Raw genomic sequence first — 24,792 nt, forward strand, 5'->3', positions numbered from 1 at the left:
CTTGCAGGAAGGACTGCATGGGGCAAAGGGATGGGGGAGGTAAAGGGGCGGGAGCACAAGCGATGGAGGGGTTGTGGGGGGATGGCTAGCCCACCTAGGGCCGAGAGAGCAAGCACTTTGTGCCAAGGCCCAGTGGCAGCTGGGTAGGGTTGGAGGGCATTGCTGAGAGGCAGCCTGGGAGAGGAGGCTGGAGAGGTCCATGGGGAGTAGGGTGGTGGTGACAGCTTCTCCTGCCCCAGCCTCTGGTGAGCAGTGGCAAGAGCTTCCACCGGCTGGAGCAGGTGCTCAGCTGGGACCAGGCCATGCAGTACTGCTGGTAACGCTGCACAGACCTCGCTGACCCGAGAGCTTGAACAGCGCAGAGGCCATGGCCAGCGCAGAGGCCATGGCCGCACCATGGAGGCGTGGGTCGGCCTCTGCTACATTGTGTGAATTTCTGGCCTGCGCTGGTCCAGTGGCTCCATCGTCACCATCCCGGCGTGGTGCAACCTGCCTGTCTTCAAGGAGGGCCTGTGAGCTACTGTGCTTTCTACAGTGTACGATTTACCTGGCCTGGGGGCCACCTCTGGCACAGCTCAGAAGCCCTTCATTTGCTATGGTGGTGTGTTCAGATTCATGTCATGTTCTGGGCCTGGTTGTCTTCCTTAGAGAATTGCTTTTACGCTGTGTGTGTAGAGCTTTGGGGGGAGCTTCATTAGTGACTGTTATGTTACCTTTTTTGCTTAGGTTCAAATTTCTCTGTCGCCCATTTCCAAAACCTTATTAGAAAACAATAACAACAACAACAACAACAAAAATGAGTATAAATTAGGATAGAGCGGGCACTGGTGGCTCACTAGCTACTCAGGAGGCTGAGATCTGAGGAGCGCGGTTTAGAGCCAGCCCAGAACCACCAGAAAACCGGAAGTGGCGCTGTGGCTCAAGTGGTAGAGCACTTGCCTTGAGCTGAAGAGTGCAGGGACAGTGCCCATGCCCAGAGTTCAAGCCCCACGACCGACTCCAAAGAAAATATTAGGATAGAGAAAAAGCAAAATCTGGAATGTTCCACTATGTCTCTTCCATCTGCCATTTAAAGATCTGGGCAAGGACAAGAAAAGGGACGGTCAGGTTGGGAAATCCATTTGTACCTATGGAGAAATGAGAGCAGAGTTCCTGGTGTCCCCAGGGGAACCTCCACGGTCTGCGAGACCCCTGCTTTCCTGACAGGTCAGTAGATGAGGCCAACTCCCCTGGGTTATCTTAGCAGGAAATCCAACATCAATACTCATGGATATGGTACTGGCTATTGGCAACAATCATCCCAACTTGACATTCCACCTGACCTGTATCTGCTCCTGGCAACTCATGCCACTGACCTTTTGTTTTGTTGGTGCGAAGAGGATCACATAGGAAATGGCTATAGACACATGGTAAAAAGTGCTGCCAACTTGGCACCATTCCAGTGGCTCTTGCCACCCTGAGACTAGTATAGAGATCAGCCTACTCTATCCCTGAGTCTCAGCTACACTGTGCCTGTCATACAATTGCCATACATCATTTGTTTCAAGGCCTCTGTTTTCCAAGGAAGTAAAGCGCTTTCAGGGGAAGGGCTGCAGAGGAAAGGCTGTGTGTAGGGGCCTTCCACTGCTTCCTCCCCAAAGACACGTTTGCCCCTCCTCTCTGTAGATCTGCACGGCCATTGCTAGCACATGACATCAAATCACCACTTTCTCCCTGGTCTGCTCTGTGGCCTTGCCAGTCTATTACAGCTTTAAATGGGAATCAGATCCTGATTAGAAGACTTACAGCATTCAGAATACCATCCTTCTCACAGGCAGCCAGGCCCTGCCTGATCTCTTTGGCCTTGACTTCAATCCTCACTACCCCCTCCCCCCACCCTCCCCAACCCCACTCCCCAAGCCACATGACTTTTTTCTATTCCCCAGTTCATACAGCTCCTTGCCTTTGGACCTTTTACCTTCACTCTGCCCTGGCTAAAGGCTAACTCCTTCTCCTACTCTCTTGAAAAGCAAAGACCCTACTTATCTTCTTTCTATTTTCCCAGCCATATAAAAGGTGTTCAACAATTTTTTTTTAATTGAATGAAGGCAGAAAAGAAGGAATGAGTCTATCTACTGGAGCTAGGCTTCTTCTGGCTCCAACATGGTGGTACTCATGCCTGTAGAGGATCTTGGGTAGGCCTCACCCTTAACCCCATAACCCTGGCCTGCTTCTGTTTTACAGGCCATTCTGTAGGTCGCCGATCCTCCTGGGAGTCCTCCTTCAGCTTGGCTATGCTTCCGAAACAAGGTACAACACCTATTCTGCCTTCCTTCTTTTGGGAACTTGACCAACCAGTAGGATCTGCCTTCCCTACCCTCCAGCTCCTGCTCCGTCCTGGCTCCTACTACTTCTGCTTGGCTGGTTGCATGGATTTGCTGGCCCCACACTGAAACGCAGGGAGGGAATCAATGCCTTGTTTAGACAGACCAAGAAGGGAAGGTGAAGGGAAGGTGACTTAAACTGCTGAAGAGAGTAGAATCCAGGTGCAACCCTGCATCTTGGCTCTTCCTCTCAGAGTAGAGAGGGTAGTATGTCTTCACAGTTCAGAGTCCTACCCATCTGTCTAGAGTAATATCTGTAATATAAGTTATAAGATATTACTGCCTTAGTGTTAACAGAAAGTTTCTTTATATCTGATACACAGAAGTTCTATGGTAAAAGTAATAGTCAACCATCTGCTTTGTAGAGCCGGTTCCTGCAGGTTATGGCACATGGAGGTGGAGAAGGAAATAGCACAGGCTTCCAAGGCCGGCAGACTTGTGTTCAGGTCTCCTTTTTGGGACTTAAAATTACCAGAGTTAAGGGTGGGTCATCACCTTCTTTGGCCTCCTCTTTCCCATCTTGGAGGAGAGCTTACTAATATCTATTTCTCAGGATTAGAATGAATTATTTTTTTTTGCCAGTCCTGGGGCTTGAACTCAAGAGTGTGGGCACTGTCTTTGAGCTTCTTTTTGCTCAAGCTTAGCTCTATCACTTGAGCCACAGTGCCACTTCTAGTTTTTCTGTGTATATGGTACTGAGGAATTGAACCCAGGGCTTCATGCAGGCTAGGCAAGCACTCTGTCACTAAGCCACATTCCTAGCCCTAGAATGAATATTTTAAAAGATGATATGGCCACTAGCTGGCATATGCTAGCTTTTTTTAAACTATAGAATAATTTTTATAAAATTTAGTTACGATAGGGAAAGTGGCAGAGAAATTTTTGGCAAATCTAGATGGGCCTAAGCGATCAGACCTGTGTCAGACCTTATTTGAATGTAAGGATGTGACTCCCAACTCCGCAAACAGTGCTTTCTTTATCCACGCCTCCAGAATGAATAACCTAGGTAGAACCCCAGCTGTTCACATCCTTCCCAGATTTCCATTGTCACAGATGCATGGGCTTGAGGGACCTGTCAGGGGATGGCCCACCCCCTGGGACCTGGTGCAGTTCAGCTTCCGGCAGGGACTGGAAACGGTGACTGAGAGAGGCAGATGCCTTATTTGTCTGAGTTTCTTTGGGCCACTGGGGATGGGCTGTCTCTGCTTCCTTCCCACCACGTCGGTCTTATACTAGGCTTGTCTCGTCTCCCTGACCCTCTTGATGGAGTGAGCCTAGGAACATTACAACCTCCTCTAGTCAGTCTCAGCCCAGGAGCCTCCCAAGAGCCAGGATTGGCAGACACAGCCTCTGGAGATTACAAATGAGGCAGACTCCAAACCATGATCATCTATTTGCCTCAATTATCTCCCAAGTAGTAACTATTATCTTATTAAGTGCAATTTGCATGCACTGCACTAAGTCACTTTATAGGTGCAATTCTGATCTTAGGTACAATTATTATCCCTATTAGACAGATGAAGAAATTGAGATTTAAATGTAATTTGTAGGATCATCGAGCTCTTAGACGTGCTCTAACCCCCTGCTTGGCATAATGCTTTTCTCTAGCTGCTGCTTCATTCTTCTAAGCTAGTAATTTAATCTGCCTACAAAATTGTGGGGTTTGTTTGTTTATTGTCGGTCATGGGGCCTGAACGCTGTCCCTCAGCTCTTCAGCTCAAGACTAACGCTCTACTACTAGAGCCACAGCGCCACTTCTGGCTTTTCTGCTTATGTGGTGCTGAGGAATCGAACTCAGAGTCTCTGCATGCAAGGCAAGCACTCTAACACTGAGCCACTTTTCCAGCCCCCCAAAATTGTGGTTTTTGATCAACCTTAACACCTGAAGACTGGTGACAAGGGCCCACGTCAGATCAGAGTTCTGTCCTCAGGGCAGAGAAGGCCAGGATGCCAAAGACCTAAGACCTCAGGCCTGTGGTTCTGTGTTCTTTGTTTCCAGCTGAAGTCCAGATTGGTAGCCTCAACTTCATTCGATTTCAACAAGAAATGACGTGGCACTCGGCACTGAAATATTGTCGCGACCACCACACAGACCTGGCTGACCTGCAGACGGTTACAGACGAGGCAGGCAAGAATAGCTTGAAGACCATCACGAATGAGATTGAGGCCTGGATTGGCCTCTACTTCAATACAAAATCTGGGACTTCAACCTGGTCCAGTGGCCTGGGTGACAGCATCCCCGAGTGGCTGCAGCCAGTGTCCATGCTCGGAAGAGGACTGTGTGCAGGACTTGGCAACTACCTGAAAAGCACCTATATCTATGCAGTGGGTTGCTCTCTCCTGAGGCCCTTCATCTGCTTCTATGGTGTGTGACGGTCAACTCCTCCCGGTCTTAGCTCACTGAGGATAAACATGAGAATGGGAAATGGCTTTACTAGTATAGACCTAAGGAAGTACTTCTGGGCTTTGAGGATAACTGAACTCTAGGGCAGGTTCCCAAGATCCTTGTGCTATAAACATAAAGAAGTTCTATTTTACATCCTGGGGAACTTTAAAGAAGAGAACAGACCCCAACAAGTGTGAGGTCATTAGCAATTAGCAATAGCAATTAGGTATTGGACAATGAGATGATTAAGGACCTGGGCTTTAGGACAGACAGATATTTACCACTTTCTAGAAATAAGATAGGCAGCATTCTTGAGCCTCTTTCTCCTCTCCTGGGAAGTAGATTTAACAAAGCATGAGCCTCGCCCCATGGCAGTTTTGAAGGTTGAGGGTACGGGGTTTAGAAGAGCTCCGAGCGCAGGCCAAGTGCCTAACAGAGATCAGCTGTTGTCGCTGTCACTGTCACCACGAATGCGCGGGAGCCAGAGGCACTGCGGGTCTGCGTATAGTATGCTTCCTCAGCAACATGCCTCATCCTGCCTTGTCCTTTGCTGTACCTCCTCTCTCCCCCCTTCTTACAGCGTTAGTGAGATACAATCCACATACCTTGAAAAGACACCCTTTTAAAATGCACCGCTGGTTTCTAGTATGTTTGCAAGGCTGGTGAGCCATCCCCACTGTCTAAGTTCAGGACATCTTCTATCACTCCCACAAATCCCTTCCCCACTAGCATTATTCACTGTTTATTATCCCCTTGTTTACCACCAATGTACTTTGTCTCTGTGGATTTGCCTATCTTGACTATATTTTCTATGTGTTGCATTTGATGAGAACATTGATTCACCTCTGTAGACAAGGATCCCTTGAAGTGCTTTGGCGAGGAGCCAAGATGGAGCAAATTAACTCTCTCAGCAATAGGCAGACTGCATGTAGTAATTATCCTGTTGAGTTTGGTTGCCACCATGGAGCCAGGTCTACTACAGTCTTAGGTGACTTCCCATGGGAGACAGCCTATTACATGTGGCAAATCCTGACCTTACCTCACTGTTTTCTTCCAGACCCTAACATTGGAACTCGGGAGTTTATGGAGATGCCTCCGATCCTTGATGGTTCATCTGTCACGATTGTGAAGACCACTCCAAGGCCAGCTATAGGTGCTTTGAGACTGTTAGTGGCTGGATCTGAGGGCTTCAGGGGCTGGGGAAGTAGAAAGGGTGGCCTGTGTTCCAAGTTAGGGCATGTGGGACCCTCCCCAAATGGCCAGTGAGTAGCCTAACTGAGTGGTAATCAAAGGCCACTTATGCAGAGAAAGATCTCTGTTCCCTACAATGCTGGGCCATCCAAGGATCATTACCAGCATCCCTGCTCCTTGAACTGACTACAGCTCCAGGGCCAAGAGACACAGGAGAGGCTATGTCGTCGCTCAGATGCCACGGTGAAGACCCAGCCCGGGCAACAGAGGAAAGATGGCTGGGTAGTGTTCCTGTAGAAGAGCCATCAGGCTCTCTGAGGTTCAACATCCAGGGAGGAAGACACAATAGAGGTGTCTGTTGAAGTCCCTTTGAATTGTACATTCCTCTGTGGGGAGCGACCAGGGCTGCGTTGGTGGATTTCATGTGGGGACATGGCTGTGAATGACAGTAATAGCATTCCTGCAGTAGTTTAAATTTCCTGATACATCTTCATAGCTATTACCTCATTTTGCTTCCCAAGAATCCTAAAGCTAAATGGGATAACTGAGGGCAAAGTCACAGTTGGCCTGGCCTCCTTAAATCACATAAAGATTTTATTGTTTTCTTTTTCAGAGAGGTTAGGGGATTTGATTAAGCTCAGAGTTCCATCAATTCCCTCATTAAACGCTGATCGAGGTGGGTGCTGGTGGCAGCTTGCTCCGATAATCCTAGCTACTCAGAAAGCTCAGGTCAGAGGATCTTGATACAAAGGTAGAAAAGTCTGTAAAACTCCCTCTCCAAAATAACTAGCAAAAAGCTAAGTTGGAGGTATGGCTCAGGTGGTAGTGTGTTCACAGAGCATACAAGCCCAGCTAGCCAAGCAAGCTGAGAAAGCTTGAGGACCTGAGTTTAAATCCATGGTACTGACCAAAAAAAAGAAGGAAGGAAGGAAGGAAGGAAGGAAGGAAGGAAGGAAGAAAGGAAGGAAGGAAGGAAGGGAGGGAGGGAGGAAGGGAGGAAGGGAGGGGAGGGAAGGGGAGGGGAGGGAAGGGGAGGGGAGGGAAGGGGAGGGAAGGGAAGAGAGGAGTTAAAGATAAGACAAGAGAGAAGAGAAGGCAGGGCTTGTTCTGAAAGAGCTCACAAGCAGCAGGAAGAGGCTGGAACTTGGTGTAGTCACAGGCAGGCATGGTGGGGACAGAGGAGTGTGCCAATCCCTATGTAATTCTCAGGCTGATTGCATAGCAAGGCGATTCAAGAACCACTTTGAAGGAAGAAGGGAAATTAGCTAGCAAAACCACGATGGTCATGGGGGGATTGCAGGTATGAGCTGAGAGTCTATATATGTGGGAGAGGGAGAGGAGGGGTGAAGGAGAAATAGGAAGAAAGAGAGAAACGTAATGGAGAGCAGTGGAGGAGGAGCTCATTTTGGTTCAGAAGCTGGGTGAAAGCTTGTCCCCTCTAAAGTCTAACCTGACCCCCACGTGTTTGTCCCTGTAGGCCTCCTGGCTAGTTGGGCTAGTCACAGTGGGTTCGAAGGCCCTCTGTGCCTTTCCCTGTATCCAGTAGGTGGCACCATTCAGGGTGGAAGGAGGATGGGCTCAGGTGTGGGGTTTTCTCTGCCCTGCAGCCAGTTGATAGCGCCAGGAGCTCTGTGCAGTGCTCACCTGGCCTGTGGCTTGGACATTGAGAAGGGGTCCTAGCACAGCAGGAACCAGAGAAGTCTTCTCTCTTGCCCTAGAGACCAGCACTGTCTCAGCAGCTGCTTTCCTGGGCCTGGTGTCAGAGGCAGGCCACAGGCAGAGCGTGAGCCTGGGGCCCACCGACCTCGGCTCCCACACCTGTGATTCTACCACCTCCACCTCTGTGGGCCTCTCAGCTTTGCAGTATCAAGGATCAACCTCATTAAGCTCTCTGACAACCCGCACGCCCCTGGGAAGTACCTCCGTCCAGCAAGAGAGGCTTGGAACCCCGCAGCTCACTGCCCAGGCTGGAGAAGGTACCTTGGCCCCAGAAGGGCCCAGGGCCCCCTCGTCTCTGTGCCTAGTACCCCCTGGAGATGCTTCGGGCCCTGGGACTCCGTGGATCATAGACCAGACCCCGTCCTTGAACCTCATGCCCCGTGGAGGTACCTCTGACCAGAGAGGCACAGGGCCCCTTGGTCACGGGCTAGACTGAATCCTGGCAAGGAGCGCCTCTGTCACTGACCGGTCCTATGTCTTGGGGGAACCATTACGCTCCCCAGGAAGTAGCTGGGACCCTTCTGGTCCCTGATGCCAGCTCTACTGCAGAACCTGTGCCCCAGGGCCACCCTGTGCCAGGGCAGACTTCTGACTCAGCAGCATGTATCCAATGGCTGCCATTCCCTTAACACAGTATCAGTTTGGAAGTGCACACGTCCTTTCCTACCAAAGTTGTGCACTGAAAAACTGATTTAGGAAATAGGTTAAGGTGAGTGCACACATGCGCACATACATACCTTCCATATAGGGTGTGCAAACATCAGAAGCACGCTCACGTCTTCTAAAAGCAGATTGGTGATTATACATTCAATGAAATACGAAGCAATCTTTAAAGAGCACAAGGTAGATCTCTGCATATTCGAAGTGGGAAGGATATAGCAAAGTGTTAATGTTAGCTGTACCTGGGGGTGGAGGAATATTTTTGCTTCAATATTTTATAATGATAAAATACAAAATGATTTGGTTATGCCTCTATTTGCAAGGGCTCATGTGAGGACACTTGGGGGGGTTCTCCAGCTGGAGTGCTTGATTTGAGGTACCACTATGATGAAGGTGTCTAGGGCCTGAGTGCCTTTGGTGGGAATCGGTGTAGCTGGCAGGAGACACGGGGCACTGGGCCTCTTTGAGTATGGATTACTGAAAAAGCTTGGTACTGAGGAACACTTAGTATTGCTCAAGCCCCCACAAATCCTGATGAGGGACTGCCTTTTTAAAGATGAGGGCATAGTAACTCAAGGGCCTGGGTGGAAGTCCAGGGAGGGTAGGAATAGCTTCTCACACAGATGGCTTCTAGAACAACTACTGTGTGTGGCACTGCTGCCTCTGGCCCAGTCTTCTGCTCATAGGCAGTCACCAGTAGCAGACCCCCTGACTTATGGCTATATTTGCAGTAACTCCCTCCCTATTTTCCTATCCTTTAGCTGCGACCAACGTAAAAGATGGTGCTGATGCAAGAGAGACAGTCACAGCCATTCAGGCCCAACACTTAAGCTCATCTAACCACCCAGAGTCTGAAGATCAAATAGCAGCACCAGAATCAGGTAACAGCTTCTGTTCACCAAATTCCTGCTCTAACAGCCAGTTAAATCTTTAGTCCAGGGCCTTCAGGACCTTGCAGTGAAAGATAGCATGAACTGTTGGCAACAGGGATAGAAAGATGTGGATCCTAGTTTAAGCTCTGTGACTGAACACGTCAGAAGTCAACTTTTCTCACTTCCTAGTCTCCATTTCCCATCGTAAAAGGGCTCAGTAAAAACTACCCTGCTTATATCAGAAGTTAATTCATGAGCACTTAGTGACTGAATTGTGCAAAGGCACATTATAAGGCATAAAATATTATGCACACACAACACAGGCCTTCTATGGTGTTGCAATTCCTGATATCATGGTGGCATTATACATTGTGTAGATTATCTGTTTAACAGGTTTATTAAAAGGGAGAAGAAAAATAGAGGAGATGGAAAGTAATTCTTGATGGGTGGCTGGGCTCGGGGAGGAGAGTCAGTGTTACTACAAAGCATGGATGCCTTTTTTTCCCCCCCCATTTGTTAGCTGGTCCTACTTGTAGCTGGGGATTCCCTTGTCAGGTCAGCAACTTCCCTCTTCTGATTCTTATGTCTTCAGTCATCCTGGAGCATCTATGGTGTCAAATGGGCATTCATCAGGTCTAAGCTCAAGTGGCAATAGGTAATGTCCTCCTAAACAGGTAACATTTTCTTTTTCAGAGCACTCTTTTGGAATCCTGAAAGCAGATTTTACCATCTCAACTCTGAAGGACCCAGCAGTGATGAAAGACCAATTTTTGAAAGAGGTGAGACTTCTGTCCTCTTCTGATTTTGATCAGATGACTTCCCAAGGCAAAGTAGTATTATGAATACCAACACGTTTAGACAAAAAGCATTGGAAACCAAGCTCATTTTGTTCTGCCATTATTTTGGTTCATAGTGACAGGATGGTTATGTGGCATCAGAATATTGTTCAATTTTTTTCTTAGCTTGTTCAACATTTTTCTAGAGCTATAGTTTTAACATTATTTCAAACAGAAGAGAATACTTGTTACTAAGTTATTGTAGCTTCAGGAACTGGTAGTGAAGACAATGTAACAGACACCACCACAAGCAGTTACAGCTTGATGGGGCGAGTGGTGAAGTGAGAATCTACTGGAAATGTTAAAAAAAAAAAGCCTGCTCTCAGACCATAGTGACATTCTATTTCATTGTTCAGTGGTAAAGCTCAGGAGGCATCCTTACATATATGATTATTATTATTTTATTTACACACTGAATCCAGTGCCCTGTCAAGACAAGAGCGACTGAATCGTTTGTTTTATTCTCCTTTGTCATTAATTTTTTTGGTAGAGCTAACAAAATTGACTTACGTACATCTCTATTGGTGCAGGCAGCTGGAACGAGGCTAAGTCAAATAAATAAATAGGTGGACATAAAGGGTGTTCATGTGGGTAATTTAGAGCCAAGGGAAACTAAAGGAAGCAGTAAGACAACATCAGTAGCTTATCTCTGTTTTTTTTGGTGGTGCCAGGTGAGGACTGACCCCAGCACTTTACACTCCATTACTGAGCTATACCCTCAGCCCTATTTATCTTTTTGTGTTTCAGATCCAAGAAGCCTTAAAGCTTATATTAGGTCATGAACGATTCAGATTGAAATGGATTGACTTTGAAGTGAACAAAAAATAGCCTGTCTACTGATTTTGCTTCCTTTTAAAGCATTCTTCTCTGGAATTTTAGTTTTAGTTTTTAGTTCCTAGAAGGATGGGATTAAATGACAACAGGAAATATGCCACGAGGCACAGACTCAACTAGGACAAAAGAAAGCTACGTATGGAACCTGCATCTTTAGGTTTTATTGAATGAAATAGGTAAAGGGAAGAAGATGATGGTGAGATCATATGCTGAATACAGTAGTGACTTTAGTCTGAAATGTTTAAAGTTAAAGTTTATTTGTACTCTTTGTAGGAATATCAATAAAAGACCTCAAGCGTATCTATATCTGTACATGTACAAGAACCATCAAAAATTATTCACAGAACAAAAATAAATCTTCTTTAGGACAAACCCAAGTAATGAAATGCAGATATGGATCTCATGTACGGAACAATCTAAGTGTGACTTAGCACAAAAATATGGCTTTAAAAATAAAATAAAATCTTGGGTTTAGTTTTTCTAAGATGTATTTTTCTTGAAATAAAAAATAAATTATTTCGAGCTATCACTGTAAAATAGACATGTGTATTAACACATTCTTATTAAGGCCCTGGGGATGAAAAACAAAAGCAAATTTAGAAAGTAAATTCCTCACAGGTGTGATCCTGTGCTGCTGTCCACTTGAGTTGATTTTAATATAGCTAAGAAATGTCTAAGCACCAGTCAAAATCTAACCTTTACTATTTATTTTAGCTCTTCAGAATAGGGATAGTTGAATCAGAATTGAAATATTTCCCTTGGGAATTTGGAAATGATGTACATATGAGTTTGGAGATGATGTACATATGTACATATACATAAATATCTGTACCCCACACAGAGGATAGAGGCCCCCAAAACACAGCTTCTATGGAAATCTCACTGCACCACCAGAGAAATCTGGTTTTAAGTCCCAAATTAAAAAAATTCCTAGGGAAAATGAAGGCATTTGAATGAAAATATAACAGCTGAGCCCCTAATACCACTTTCCTTGGGTGGCTCAATGCATGTGCCAAGGCTATCTGGGTTTGTAACTCAAACACCTGAGGATTATCTGAACAGAAACCAAAGCTACTTCTTTCTCCATTCTATTTAGAATAGTGAGGTTCACTTTTCTTTGACTCCCCATGCTATCATTAATGGTATTTAGGTTTTGGAGATCATGTTAAACCAAATCAAGTTCAAGTCACTTTAACTTATATATACATACATCACATATAGTACATTTTAAAGTGGTTCATAAAATTGAGTAAAATGAACAACAAATCTAAAAAGTTAATAAAAAGTTTGAGAATCACTGTTTTGTAAAATGGATCAGCATTCAGAAAAAGGAAAACCTAGGAATTACGTGTTTTCTGTGTCTATGCACATGATATATACAGGGACTATCTTTTTGTATATCTAACCTATGCATTTCAAGAGTGGGCAAGGGGATATGAATCTTGCTGTTTAACTTCTGAGCTACTGAGAAAATGTCAATTCATTAGTACCCATCTAGATCATATCCTTATATTTATTTTCCATGCAAATTTCGTTACTTTGGTCTTCAAAGCTCAAATGCATTTAGAGCAGGGTTGTGAAAACACAAGAATACCTATGGAACTAACAGAAATCATTCAAACACACACACACACACACACACACACACACACACACACACACACACACAAATATACACAATCTATTTAAAAATTCAATACCCAACATCTCTTGCTTTTAAGAAAGTAGTTTGGGTCCTTTCAACTGATACACTGGTAGAAAAATAAAGCATCCCAGGGAAGGGGTAGGAGACAGCTATTTATTGCTAGAGCAAGCAGAGAATTTCATTACTAGACTTGAAAAAGGGAATGGGGAAGGAGAAGAAAACCCTTTTGGATTTCCACAATCTGGAGAACACGAAAATTCAGTGAGGCCAGAGGAATGGTTTGGGAGCTGCTGTGTCCGACCAGGGACAATCTATCTAATGTAGGCCTAGACCCAATGGAGCAGGACTGATGAGACTGGGGCCATTCTGAGAAGGGCTGCCCCCTCATCTCAGTCCTTAACTAGCCTTCTCAGCAACATTGCAAACTTGCTTGTTTGGCAGTGGTCTTCCTCTGGGATTTCCAAATAAGAACTCTGCTCCCAATCTGGCGTGCCTCTGAGGGCATAGTAAAAGTCCAGGGTCTCTAGGACCTGGCTGTACCTACCCACAGCAAGATCTGAAATGTTTTACTTCTAAAGTCAAATGCTTACAGCAGTTAACAGAAAATCTGACTACTTCTTTAATAATTCCACCACAGAGAAAGGTAGAAGCAGACCAGTATGAAAGCTAATTCTGACCAACTTGATACCAAATGAAAAAAGCAAAAGTATAGCACATGATTACCCAATTTTGCCACATTGTCTTTAGCAAGGTAAAGATGTACTGAATCACTATCTTGGTGGCAATGTATGGACAGTGCTTGTTACAGTTACTCAGTTGTAAGTGCCCATCTGTTATGGCTTTTACTGCACAGACTCAAGGGATAATGATGGCTTGGTGGAGATACAGGTTTTTTGGCTTTGGCTTGGATAGTTTATTGCTTCAGCAATGTAGCTCTTTTCCTGAATCATACTAATATTGTTCTTGTTGGTAGGAAAGTCTAGTTACCACCCAGATATAAGTATATAACCAGAATGACAAATTTCATTCACTCTAGCTCTTTCCTCACCTTACCGTATGATGGTATATTGAGAGAAACAGAGAGTATAAACTACCATTATCTTAATCTATTAGCTTCTCTTCAACCATGTAGTCCAAAAAAGTTTGCTTGGGCTGAAAAAAAGTCATTATACACCACCTTCATACAATTATCACTTGTTTCTGCCTTTTTCTTACTTAAAATTTCTCAAGATTAATTCGATTGCACCATTATCTAAGGAAATACTCAGTAAAGAATTTGAGGTGATGATCAAGAAATATTATATTTATAAACTGTTAAAGTGGCAGCTTCTTTGTACACCTACTTAACAGTTTGAATAGGAGTAATCTCAAAAGAAAATCTAAACTTTGAAAGGAGGGAACAACTTTGAACTTTCATCTAACTTTATTATTATTTTACCTGTTTGCTCTTTGTGCAAGAAAACCTGGTGGTACAGAGCCTCAATATCAGTTCAAATGTTTTGGGGATTTAATCTTCCAGCATAGACTGGCATCTAAAGAGATTCCCACAATGCAAACGAAATATACTGCATTCATCAAAGCATACTTGATTTTCTTCCATCTTGTCCAAGCTGCCAATATAATTTTTTAATCAGTTTTTTGCAATCAACAACCTCAAAAGACACTATTTTATGTAGTTAAGGGTGATTCTCTCACCAGGTTTTCTGTGGCTCAACTGGTTTTTATTTTTAATTTTTTTATTAAAAAATTTTTTTTGGTACTGGGGCTTGAACTCAGGGCCTGGGTGCTGTTCCTCAGCCTTTTTTGCTCTACCACTCGAGCCACAGCTCCACTTCCAGCTTTTTGGTGGTTCACTGAAGGTAAGAGTCTCATGGATTTTCCTCTCCATGCTAGCTAGCTTCGAACCTCGATCTCAGATCTCAGCCTCCTGGGTAGCTAGGATTATATGCGTGAGCCACTGGTGCCTGGTCAACTGAAGAATTTTTGAAGAGTGAATTAAACACTGCTAGAGCTGAAAGTAAGCCACAAACAAGAACACATCTATTCATATACTCCCTCAATACAAACTATTACTTCAGAATTAGTGATCTTTTTTTGTTCTATTAAGTGATTCTGACCATATAAGGATGAGGTAAGAAATTATTAAGGGTCAAGAAAATACTCAAATGCTAAAATGCCTAGGCATGAAGTCTTTAGTTCTAACAGAAGCTCTTACTTTAGAACTCTATCTAGCATAAATTGGTCTTTAAAAACTATTTTAAAATGTTGTAGGGGATGTTATGGGGAGGTTGGTGAAATGTAACAAACACAAAGACCCCCTGAGAGAGAGCAGAGCTTAAAGAGTTGGAATATAAGCCTGGGACTTGGTAAAGAGGAAGGCTGGTAGAGGTGTCTGCCTTGGTAAAGAGGTGTCTGCCTGGGCTTTACACAAAAGAAGGTACTATTCATGTTCTTCTGTTTCCTTATAAATACTTGGTTATGTAGAAATACTCACTCCATATATATGGCTCCTTCAGGTCTTCCCCCCTCCCCTTCTTTTCCTTTATAAAAAACTGTAATTTAAAATAAATATTGATTTAATTTGAGAAACACTGTTGCTTTCTCATTATAAAACTGCTCAGATCTTGCTAAAAGAGATTCAAGACCCTTTTAACAGTGTGTCTGTATATGAGGCAACACAGAAAGCATGAACATTTCTTATTTGTGCAATAATATGTACATATGTGTAAATGTATATATTTGTATATATTTGTGTTTAACAGGTTACTTTCCATACACAAGGTTGCATGCCAGATGACATTTCACACCTCTGGAAAGAAAAGGGACCGCCTTTCTCATGACTTGTTTGTTCCTTAAAAGCCATGGATAACAAATATTTAAACTAGGTCAATATTGCCAAACCTAAGAGTGTGAGAATAGCAATTGGAATGTGACAGCCTGATGCTTCAGTTTTGGATTTTCTTTCCAACTCTTACTGAAGAGGAAGAGGAAGAAGCAGAAATTCAAAAGTTAAAGACAGTGACAAAATTACCCTGCCCATACATTTGCTAGTAAAAACGGATATAATTTTTATCCCAAACAATATCATACTTTCAAAAAATTTAGTAGGAAATATTCAGAGATTCCTGCTATGTTGTGGTTAGCCCTTTTCTGTGTGGAAGAAAGGGTGTTGATTTCAGATGGCTTATAAACAGCGTATCTGAATAACTTCTCCAGGGGAGAAGAAACCCTGTTGGTACAGAAGACTCCCACCAGGGGGAGGAAAGGACAGTGGACACACGAAGATGAAGATGGTTTGTAGACACATAAATGTTTATACTGTATCAACTTGAAAGAGGAAAAAGAATACCCTTTATTACAATAGGAGTAAAAATAAAAAAGCTCATATCTAAAACAGAAAATTCCCATCTGCTGTAGACAGAAGAAATAAACATATTGACAGGAGTTCAATAGAGATCACTCCCAAAGTCCAGTTTTATCTGTGTCCTATAAAACAGTAAATCTCCAAGTCAGATTAGCTGTCTGATCAGAATCAGTCTAGACTGATCAGTGGATAAATTATTGTTGTTAAGTGGATCTCGGTTTGCATGGTTTCCTAAAGGACGAGGGGACTAGAGAGGGCTTTTAAACTGGTGGATGAATCCCTGAAACAACTCATGTCCTATTGCACTCTATGTGCTTCTTCTATCACATAGATACTTGGTCTCTACCTACTGAACCAACAGGTTCACCTCTCACTCACACATAGTTCCTACATTTCCTCCACTAACAACTGCAGTGCTTTCAACAAGAGGAAAACAATAATAAAAATAGTAATAATTAAAAAGGTAATCTACATTATTAACTTCCTTTTGGTATATTACAGTGATATTTTCTGTACATGGCCCAGAACTAAGTTCCCTATGTACATAGAGACGCGGGGGAAAGCATCGACCTTGGAAGTCTTCGCTTTATGCCCTGAAAGACAGGTTCCTTTCTTCATTTAAGAGTTTCTCACTACATTGCCATTTTGAAGTAGCAACATTCTGTAAACCTGGAGGGACTGGGTGAAGGGATGGGACTAGGAGCGTGGGTCAGTTTCCTTCTGTCTCCTTCCACAGTCTGTATTCAAGCCTGTCAGCAGCTGCTGTTTTTGAATTCACCATTCTCCGTGATGGAAAGCTTGGTGGGGTTGGTGGGGGAGATACCATTGCGGACCTGCATGCTGTACCGCTCCTTCACTTGGGTCAGCGCACTCATCAGTCTCGTGTTGGCGGAATCCAGGGACACGATCCGCTTTTCCTACAAACACACCAATTATGGCTTTATTCAGGCTGTTCACAGGAAATGACATCCTTTCTTTATTGGATGACTAACCCAGTATTTTCTCTCACACAGTAGTATGCATGGTGCTTCCCAAACAAATGGAACGTCTCTGCCTCTTTCTGCACACTGGTTAGGTTAGGTTCAGCTTTCTCTCTTCCCTTTTATTTTTTCTCTTGTTTCCTTTTGGCACAGTAGGAATTGTTATCAATAATCTCTTGGGATATTAGGCTATCTTGTAAAAGAAAATGACACCAGTGTTACTTCAGACTTTACAACAGAGGTGTCATGCTGCCTATTATATGAAGTGCTTTTCCCCCCTCTGTATTAAAAGCATGGAACTTAGGTGGCAAAGAAAGAAGCACCAGAGGTTTCATTTCACAGAAGAGAGTGCATGTGATCTATGGATTCTTATCCTCAAAGGAGGGCATAACAGTCACATTGTGCTCAACATTAAAAACAATACATGGTGGCCGTTTAAAATCACCAACCAGGTGAGGATGCAAGAGCAAGAGGAGATAAGAACAGCCAGAAGCTCAGACCAAGGAGTTATTTGAATATGGGAGGGAGGTGTGGCCAAAAGGATGCTATAAACATAACACATGAGAACAAACAGAACACAGGCTCCTAGACCCATTCCAGCTCAGAGTTACTCCAGGAAAGCTGTCTGATAAGGAAAATATTTTCATTTTGACATTTGAGTCTTTGAAAAAAATGCTTTAGAATGCTTTTGGAACTAGGGGTTGTTGTGTGTGCACATACACACAGACACAGATTTGTGCATGTGCATGTGCATTCCTTCCTCTTTCCCAGTGGAAAAAGGGCAAAAAAACAAAGTAATTTAAAGGAAAGACCAAAATTATTACCAGTTCCATAGAGCCTAGGAGAAATCTTTATCTTGGCTTTAGGAGCTAGGTAAATTATTTCAGAAATTTTCCAACATGAAGCCGTGTGTGTGTGTGGGGGGGAGGGGGGTATGAATGTTGGTAATCAGGGCCTTGAGTTGTTCCTTAGCAGTTTTGCTCAAGAATGGAGCTCTACCACGCAAGCCACAGCTCTCCTTCTGGCTTTTGTGTGGTTAATTGGAATTAAGAGACTCACAGACTTTCTTGCCCAAGCTGCCTTGGAAATGTGATCCTCAGATCTCGGCCTCCTGAGTAGCTAAGACAATAGGCATGAGCTACCAGTGCACAGCCCATGAAGCCAACATTTAACAGAAAATAAGTTTGCATAGAGAAAAACATTCTTTACCTATGTTCATGAAACTGAAAATACCCTATGATAAATAACCCTAAAGTAAAAAAGAAGCTTTTCTACCTGTGAGTTTCCTTCCAGGCAAAAACATGATAAGGTTAGTCGTGGGAAAGGCAGAGGGGGTGGGAGGGATAGGGGTTGATGCTGTTCCTTGCTGTTAAAGCAGAAGCTACACAAGGCAATGAATATAGCTCTGCTCCACTGAGACACGTTGTCAGGGCTGAGCAGAGTGATGACCACTACCCTAGAGAAAAATCAGGGTAAACCATAGCATCAAGTAATGTTTCCCTTTGACTTCACTGGGTTGGGAGGGTATCTATATTGAAGCAGGGCTGATGGTTACAGTTTCAAAAGTACGAAAAAAGCTGGCCACTGGTGGCTCATGACTATAATCCTAGCTACTCAGGAGGCTGAGATCTGAGGGTTGTGGTTCGAAAGCCAGCCTGGGCAGGAAAGTCTGTGAGGAAACTGGAAGTGGTGCTGTGGCTCAAGTGGTAGAATGCTCACCTTGAGCTGAAGAGCTCAGACAGTGCCCAGGCCCAGAGTTCTAGTCCCATGACTGACAAAAACAAAACAAAAAAAACAACAAGCAAAAACCATCTCCCATTTCCTATTATTCCTTTAAAAAAAAAAAGTCCTTTCCCTGGAAAATTCATGTGGTAAAATACACAAAACCAGCCTCATTAACTAACCTCCATTTTTTTTTTTTTTTGAACTTGGGTTTTAATTCAGAGCCTGTACTAGGCAGGGCATTCTACCACTTGAACCATGCCTCCAGTCCTTTTTATTTAAGGTATTTCATTATTACTATTACATCTATTTTTTGTGTCAGTACTAAGACTTGAACTCAGGGCCCTGTGATATCATTTGGCTTTTTTGCTCATGACTGTCATACTACAACTTGAAAACAAGTATAGATTTTTTTTTTTTTTTTGGTGATAGTACTGGGATTTGAACTTAGGGCCTTGCTTGTGCTAGGCTGGTACTCTACTTCTGAGCCACACTTCTACATGTATGTATATATGTGGAAGTTATCATTGGTTATTATTAGGATAGGGTCTTGATTCACATACATTGCAACCCACCTACTTTAGGCTTTTTGTTGTGACTGGGAAGACTGATGCCTGCCACTATGTTCAGCTTCCCTCAACAGACAAGGAGACTCATAGACTTTTTGGCTTGGGCTGGCCTGGAAATGCAATATTCCTGATCTTATCTTCCCAAATAGCTAGGATTATAGGTGTGAACCCAGATAGATCTTTTAAATGATAATAGGTGGATGGCAGGGGAAAAACAAAGGAGGGGGTAGCAATGTCTGATAGGAAATCTACTCATTACTAATGTAACTGTAACCCCTCTGTACAGTATCTTTATAATAAAAAATTATAAAAAAAGAGGTAGGTGGTTATCAGGAAATAAGTAGGTGTCAAATATTATGCTTTTCTTCATAGTTAGGAATGACTTCTAAACAGAGTAACTAGTAATCTTTAAATTTAAATTATATATATTTGGTTTTGAACATTATTTGTACAATAAGTGAAAAATTATACTAGTAAAACTGGTAACTTCTTGAAATGATTAACAAGAAAAGATACTTCAATATTTATGTAAGTTGTAAGACCCAAGACTTAAGGAAATTAGGATTTTCCAGGATTTAATCCCCCTCAAATCAAGCATCCATAAAAAAAAAATCTAATTTAATCTTCCAGGTAGAGAAACTCCCTTTGTAGTTTGCTCTATTTTATCAACTTCGTAACTCAAAAGGCACCGATTACTATTATTTTTTCAAAGTTACTCTGAACGTTGTTTGACTGGCAAAAGTTGCTCTCTGACATTTTTTGATTCTGTGTGGACTGACGACAAGCAATCTAATTCATGCCTGACAGGAAGGATTTCAATAAGGGGAGTGGCAGGAGCTGGAATGTGTAGGAGGCAAGTGTACTAGGCCAGGGCTGGGAACTGCTCAGCTAGAGAACGGACAGGGTTTACTTGCCTGTTTGAATAATTTCATTTCCATTTATGACCTGTAATTTAACACAGTGGAGATATCACTTGCGATAATAACTAGGCAGCTCTTTGCTTCTGATAGGAGGAAACCCTTTTCTGTCCTCCATTTGAGTTACATGGAGAGATCCTGGGAGTCACTGTCTCTCTTATGCTTGGAGGTAAAAGATGGCTCATTCCCTGATCTTGTATTTGAAAAACTGCCCTCCAATACCATCATTAGGGTTCCTATATAGGAACTACAAGGTCCAGGACTGGTGGTTCTGCCACTCAACCCTGGAGTGCATACCTATTTGCAGTTCTAGCTTAGGCTGATGTAGGTCTGTGCCTGGCAGCACAAACATACTCCAGGTGGGTGGGAGCCTTTTTTCTGGGAACACAGGGCTGCTAAGAGATGAAAACCATTCATAGGCACCCAGTGTTACTATTTTGAAAAGTCACAGTACTAGATTTAACTCTAACACACAGAAAGCAACTGTATTCATTTCAGATTTCTTTTCTGTCATGGGTACCAAGGCATATAGGATAATCATTTATCTATGGTAGAGCAAGATGGCCTTGTCTCTGTTACCCTTCACTCACTCAATCATCCTGGGGACACCTAGAAAGGTTTCGTGTGTGTGTGTGTGTGTGTGTGTGTGTGTGTTTAAAGAACCAAGTACAAGAATCTATAGAGTTCAAAATGCTTTGGGAACTGTGCTGATGCAAGAGCTTCCAAGTCTAGTGATCTTGCATGAATACCAGACCCATGCATCATTTTCCTCATGGCTATATTCTCAGCCTGATTTCCAATTCTGTTGAAAAATAACTCCATCCAACATTGATCCTTTAAGTCAACTAGATTGTTACATGCATGCTTAAGAATACTGGGGACTCCAACAAATACTGACTACTGACTGATGTGTAGGGAAAGAAGGAAACCGTTTGTCAGGTCCTTGCTCTATCTTTTATTTCACGACTTAAGGGTGAGAAATGCCAACTAGGTAGTTGTGTTCAGAGACATGATACATCCAGTGGTTAGGTAAGTCACTGTTGTAACTACACTTGCCTTCTGCTATTTTTTTCACTTTAGGAAATAAAACACTATTTTGAGTTGGTAAAGGAAAAGGTGTGAGAAGCAGCTACTGCCTCCTGGGCAGCCATCACCTCACTGGTGACACCGGTGTAAGCACTCATAAACAGAGGTCCAGGTTCTGATTTCATCACCCTTTCCTTACCAAGTTTTATCTGAGGAGGCTCTCTAAGCACAGCATCAACAAAGAAGGGTGGCCAAGCACATTCCAAGCAGCAATGCCAAACCCTGACCGAAAAGAATAACAAGGAAAGGTATCTTCTATAGCATTCTTTCCCCTGAAATTCCTCTTCTGTCTGGGGTTACAAGTTGATGGCAGTGAACGTGACTGACAAGACCATGATCAGTACAGCCAGGCAATGGTCAGTGGAGGTCACAAGCCAGACACATGCAGTGCACGTCTCAGTTATCCCCTTAGAGACTGTTCTCCTTTCCATAAGGAAAGACGTAAGCTCTATCATGCACTTGTCAAACAACTGTACTAAATATGCTACTACTCTGCTAGGTTAACAGAATTGTCAGTAAAAGAAAGAAAAATAACAGATACCATGTAGAAGCTCATTTGTAAAAAAGATAATATAAAAACCTTGCAGTCTCAGTTTCTAGTGCCTGTCTTGCCATTTGCAAAGATGGAAACTCAGAAAGTAACCATTATGATGATTTTACTAGATCTAGTGCTTGCTTACCTGTGCATCAATGATTTTCTGTTTTGCATCAATAACTGCTTGCATTTCTGCATGATCCTTCTTCAATTCCTCTTCCACAGCCATTAGCCTGGAGTGTGGTAGGAGTATATCAACATTTTCAAAGACAGGGTTAGGATATGTGGAGAACAAGAAACTTAAAACTCATAATTCAAGATTTCTACTCTTTCCCAGTGAACTATCTTTCCTTTATCCCACCTCGGAGAAAAACATTGAAGGTTGATTTCTATAACTGTTACTGGGTTCCATGAATTTAATGTTCTTTGGAGCAGTATTCCAATGATCATTTCCTCCCTCCCTATGAGATCCTTCTCTCAGTAAACTATTAAACCAACCACCAAAACCCCCCAAACCATCCTCCCCATCCTCTCCTCAATGTCAAGTTATATGGTATCCACTGTCCTATCTCTTTCAGTATTATGGACAATTGCCTCTACTAAAATAACACACTATTTCTATCTTCTGTTACATTAGTATAAACTTTGGGGCCTGGTTGCAAGGGCTCCAATCCTAATGCACTACTATGTGATGATGGACAAGAGAATTGATGAATCTATTTCATTTTGTTGTTTTTTGGTCTGTAAAATAAGAATGATAATGATGCCTGTCTCAAAGGTTGAGATCAAGTGCTTAGAAAAGGGCTTGGCCCACAGTGAATGCTATATAAATAGTAAACCTGACATCACCCTTATTCTCCCTTGTTTGGAATCATTCTCTGTTGTTCCTAAATATATCTGGTGAGATTCCTTTCAGTGTTTTTGGACTTGTTTTGAAAAAACTGAGCCTTGGATATGGATTCTTAGAACTTTTAAACTTAGTTCTCTTTCTAAAACTTCAAAGGAGAGCTTCTAGAGCTTCTTCCTTTTTTCTAATTGTTCTGGGTAAAGAAAAATAGGAAGTATACTAGGTCTCATTTTTTAGGATGGTTGAAGAGAGGGTCTTCACACCTGTAGTGAATCTACGGAGTATGTATGAGTGAAGATGGCTTTTGTGCCCATTCCGTTCAGAATGTTTGATCATCTTCCCATGACAAGGAGAGGGAGACCCCTGCTACAAGGTGGTCCTCTAACCTGCTGATAATGCTTTTCATCTGGCTGTCCTTCTCTTCCTGTTGCCTGCGCAGCCTCTCTTCACTGTCCTCTAGCCTGGCCTTGTATTCCAGTAGCAGCTTCTGCATCTGCTGTTCTTGTACAAGCAACCGGCGCTCATATTCCTCCAGCCGTCGACTGGATACCCTCAGGCGTTCCTTCAGTTTACTAATTTCTTGTTCATACTACAACAAAGGAAAAGAAGCACAAATGACAGGAAGAATTACATTCATTTTAAAATTGGTGATTTACTTGACAAAAAGCAATGCAGCTGGATCCAGTCTGAGCCACCATTTCTGTGCTGTTGCTTGTGTTATTTAAAATTATCAACTGGCATAAATGTTAATGAAGCTTTGGCCTCCTTCTAAAGTCACATTTTAAAATCTTAACTTGGCATTCCAATTCTACAGATTTATATACTTCTCTCTACATTAAATTATCAGTTGCTGCAAGCCACATCCAATCTGTGATAGTGTCAGATTGTGTCATGGAAGGAAAAAAATAAAAAAAGATCAAGCACTTAGAAGTCTGATAAATGACTTGAGTGAAAAGCCAGCTGTCTACGAGAAGAAATTTATGCATGATCACCTGTACTGTGGGATTCCTGACATATCTTGGCTCACCAGACTGCCATTCTTTCCTTCTAGTAGAATAAGTCCTTCCGAGAACAAGCAACGTTTCTGTATTGCTAAGCCACTAAATCAGTAATCGAATCTCATGGGAAAGTAGGCTATTACTGTTCTGTAACTACAACGAGTAACATATTCAGGCCATAAGCATTAAGCAAAGGTCCATATTTTTTTTAGTGCTGATTAATGCTACTTCTCGGTTAATTTGCAGGACATAGCTCATCTGCTCAATATTCTATACTTGCTATACTATATGTGTGTATTCTCACTGAGAAGCCTTATAAAAACTCAGTAATTCAATTGGTCAGTAATTGGTTGTGTGGCCCTTTTACTGAGGTTACTGTGGATGGGGTGTTACAATGGCATGTAAAATTTTCTAGGTAAGGTGAGAAGCATAAGTTACATTCATTAGTTGATAACAATAATTCTGTATGGCACTTTGTAAAATACAGTATTATCTCATTCAATTCATAAACTACTAGTTATTGTTTACCAATATCATAGTTATAAATTATACTTGTTAACCTAGAAAGTGCAAGATGAGTTTTTATGGCAGTTCTGAAGCACTAGAGTAAAAAGTTTAGGATTATATTAATAAGAAGTTAATTGTCTTGTTCTCAATTAAATGTACCAATGCTATATGTGACATCAAGGTAATTGATAAACCTTGTTTTCCATGTCCAGCTAGCTTGCTTGCTTCCTCCCTTTCTTCCCTTCCTCGTCTCGTCTCGTCTTCTCTCCTCTCCTCTTCTTTCTTCTCTTCTCCTCTTCTCTCCTCTCCTGTCCTCTCTTCTCTTCTCCTCTCTCTTCCCCCTTCCTCCCTCCCTTCCTTCCTTCCCTTTCTTTCCCCTCCTCCCTTCTTTTCTTTTAGTTAAAAGGCATTTATTTATCTTCTCACAGTTGTGGGACTTAGAAGACTGATCGCAGGGCTCTTGGTTAGCTTTCTCCAAGCTTAACTTCTTACTTGTCCTCACATGGCAACAAGAGTGAGCAATAGAGGGACATTTCTGGCATCTCCTCCTCTTCTAAGAACATTAACCCCATTATGTATGACCATATGACCGCACGTAAACCTAGTTGCCTACCAAAGGCTCTACCTACAAAGAATCACAATCAGGGAAACTCTTACACATTTTCACTAGAATCAGGTAAATATTGCTCCATAATTTCAATTAAGAGGTGAATAACATGTAATATAATTTCTGAAGGAAGCATATTTAATCTGTTTTATTC

At 42.7% G+C, this 24,792-nt stretch overlaps 1 protein-coding gene across 7 annotated transcripts in view; it reads right to left on the reverse strand.

The window, feature by feature from the left end:
• Positions 1-14,603: 14,603 nt before the first annotated feature.
• Rasal2 (RAS protein activator like 2) overlaps positions 14,604-24,792 on the reverse strand; it is a 254,957-nt gene continuing 244,768 nt past the window's right edge. For 4 of the 7 annotated variants that reach the window (XM_042674319.1, XM_042674318.1, XM_042674316.1 and 1 more), the window contains exons 16-18: positions 22,913-23,115; positions 21,825-21,912; positions 14,604-16,787 (exon numbers count right to left, since the gene is read on the reverse strand). In XM_042674319.1, coding sequence (XP_042530253.1) covers positions 16,623-16,787; positions 21,825-21,912; positions 22,913-23,115 — 456 coding nt within the window. In that variant the 3' untranslated portion in view covers positions 14,604-16,622. Of the gene's footprint in view, positions 16,788-20,055; positions 20,087-21,824; positions 21,913-22,912; positions 23,116-24,792 lie in introns of all 7 variants that reach the window. The other 3 variants (XM_042674317.1, XM_042674315.1, XM_042674313.1) reach the window with 1 other exon arrangement.

Source organism: Dipodomys spectabilis, unplaced genomic scaffold, assembly GCF_019054845.1.
Source record: "Dipodomys spectabilis isolate Male_0828 unplaced genomic scaffold, ASM1905484v1 ptg000019l, whole genome shotgun sequence".
NCBI lineage: Eukaryota > Metazoa > Chordata > Mammalia > Rodentia > Heteromyidae > Dipodomys > Dipodomys spectabilis.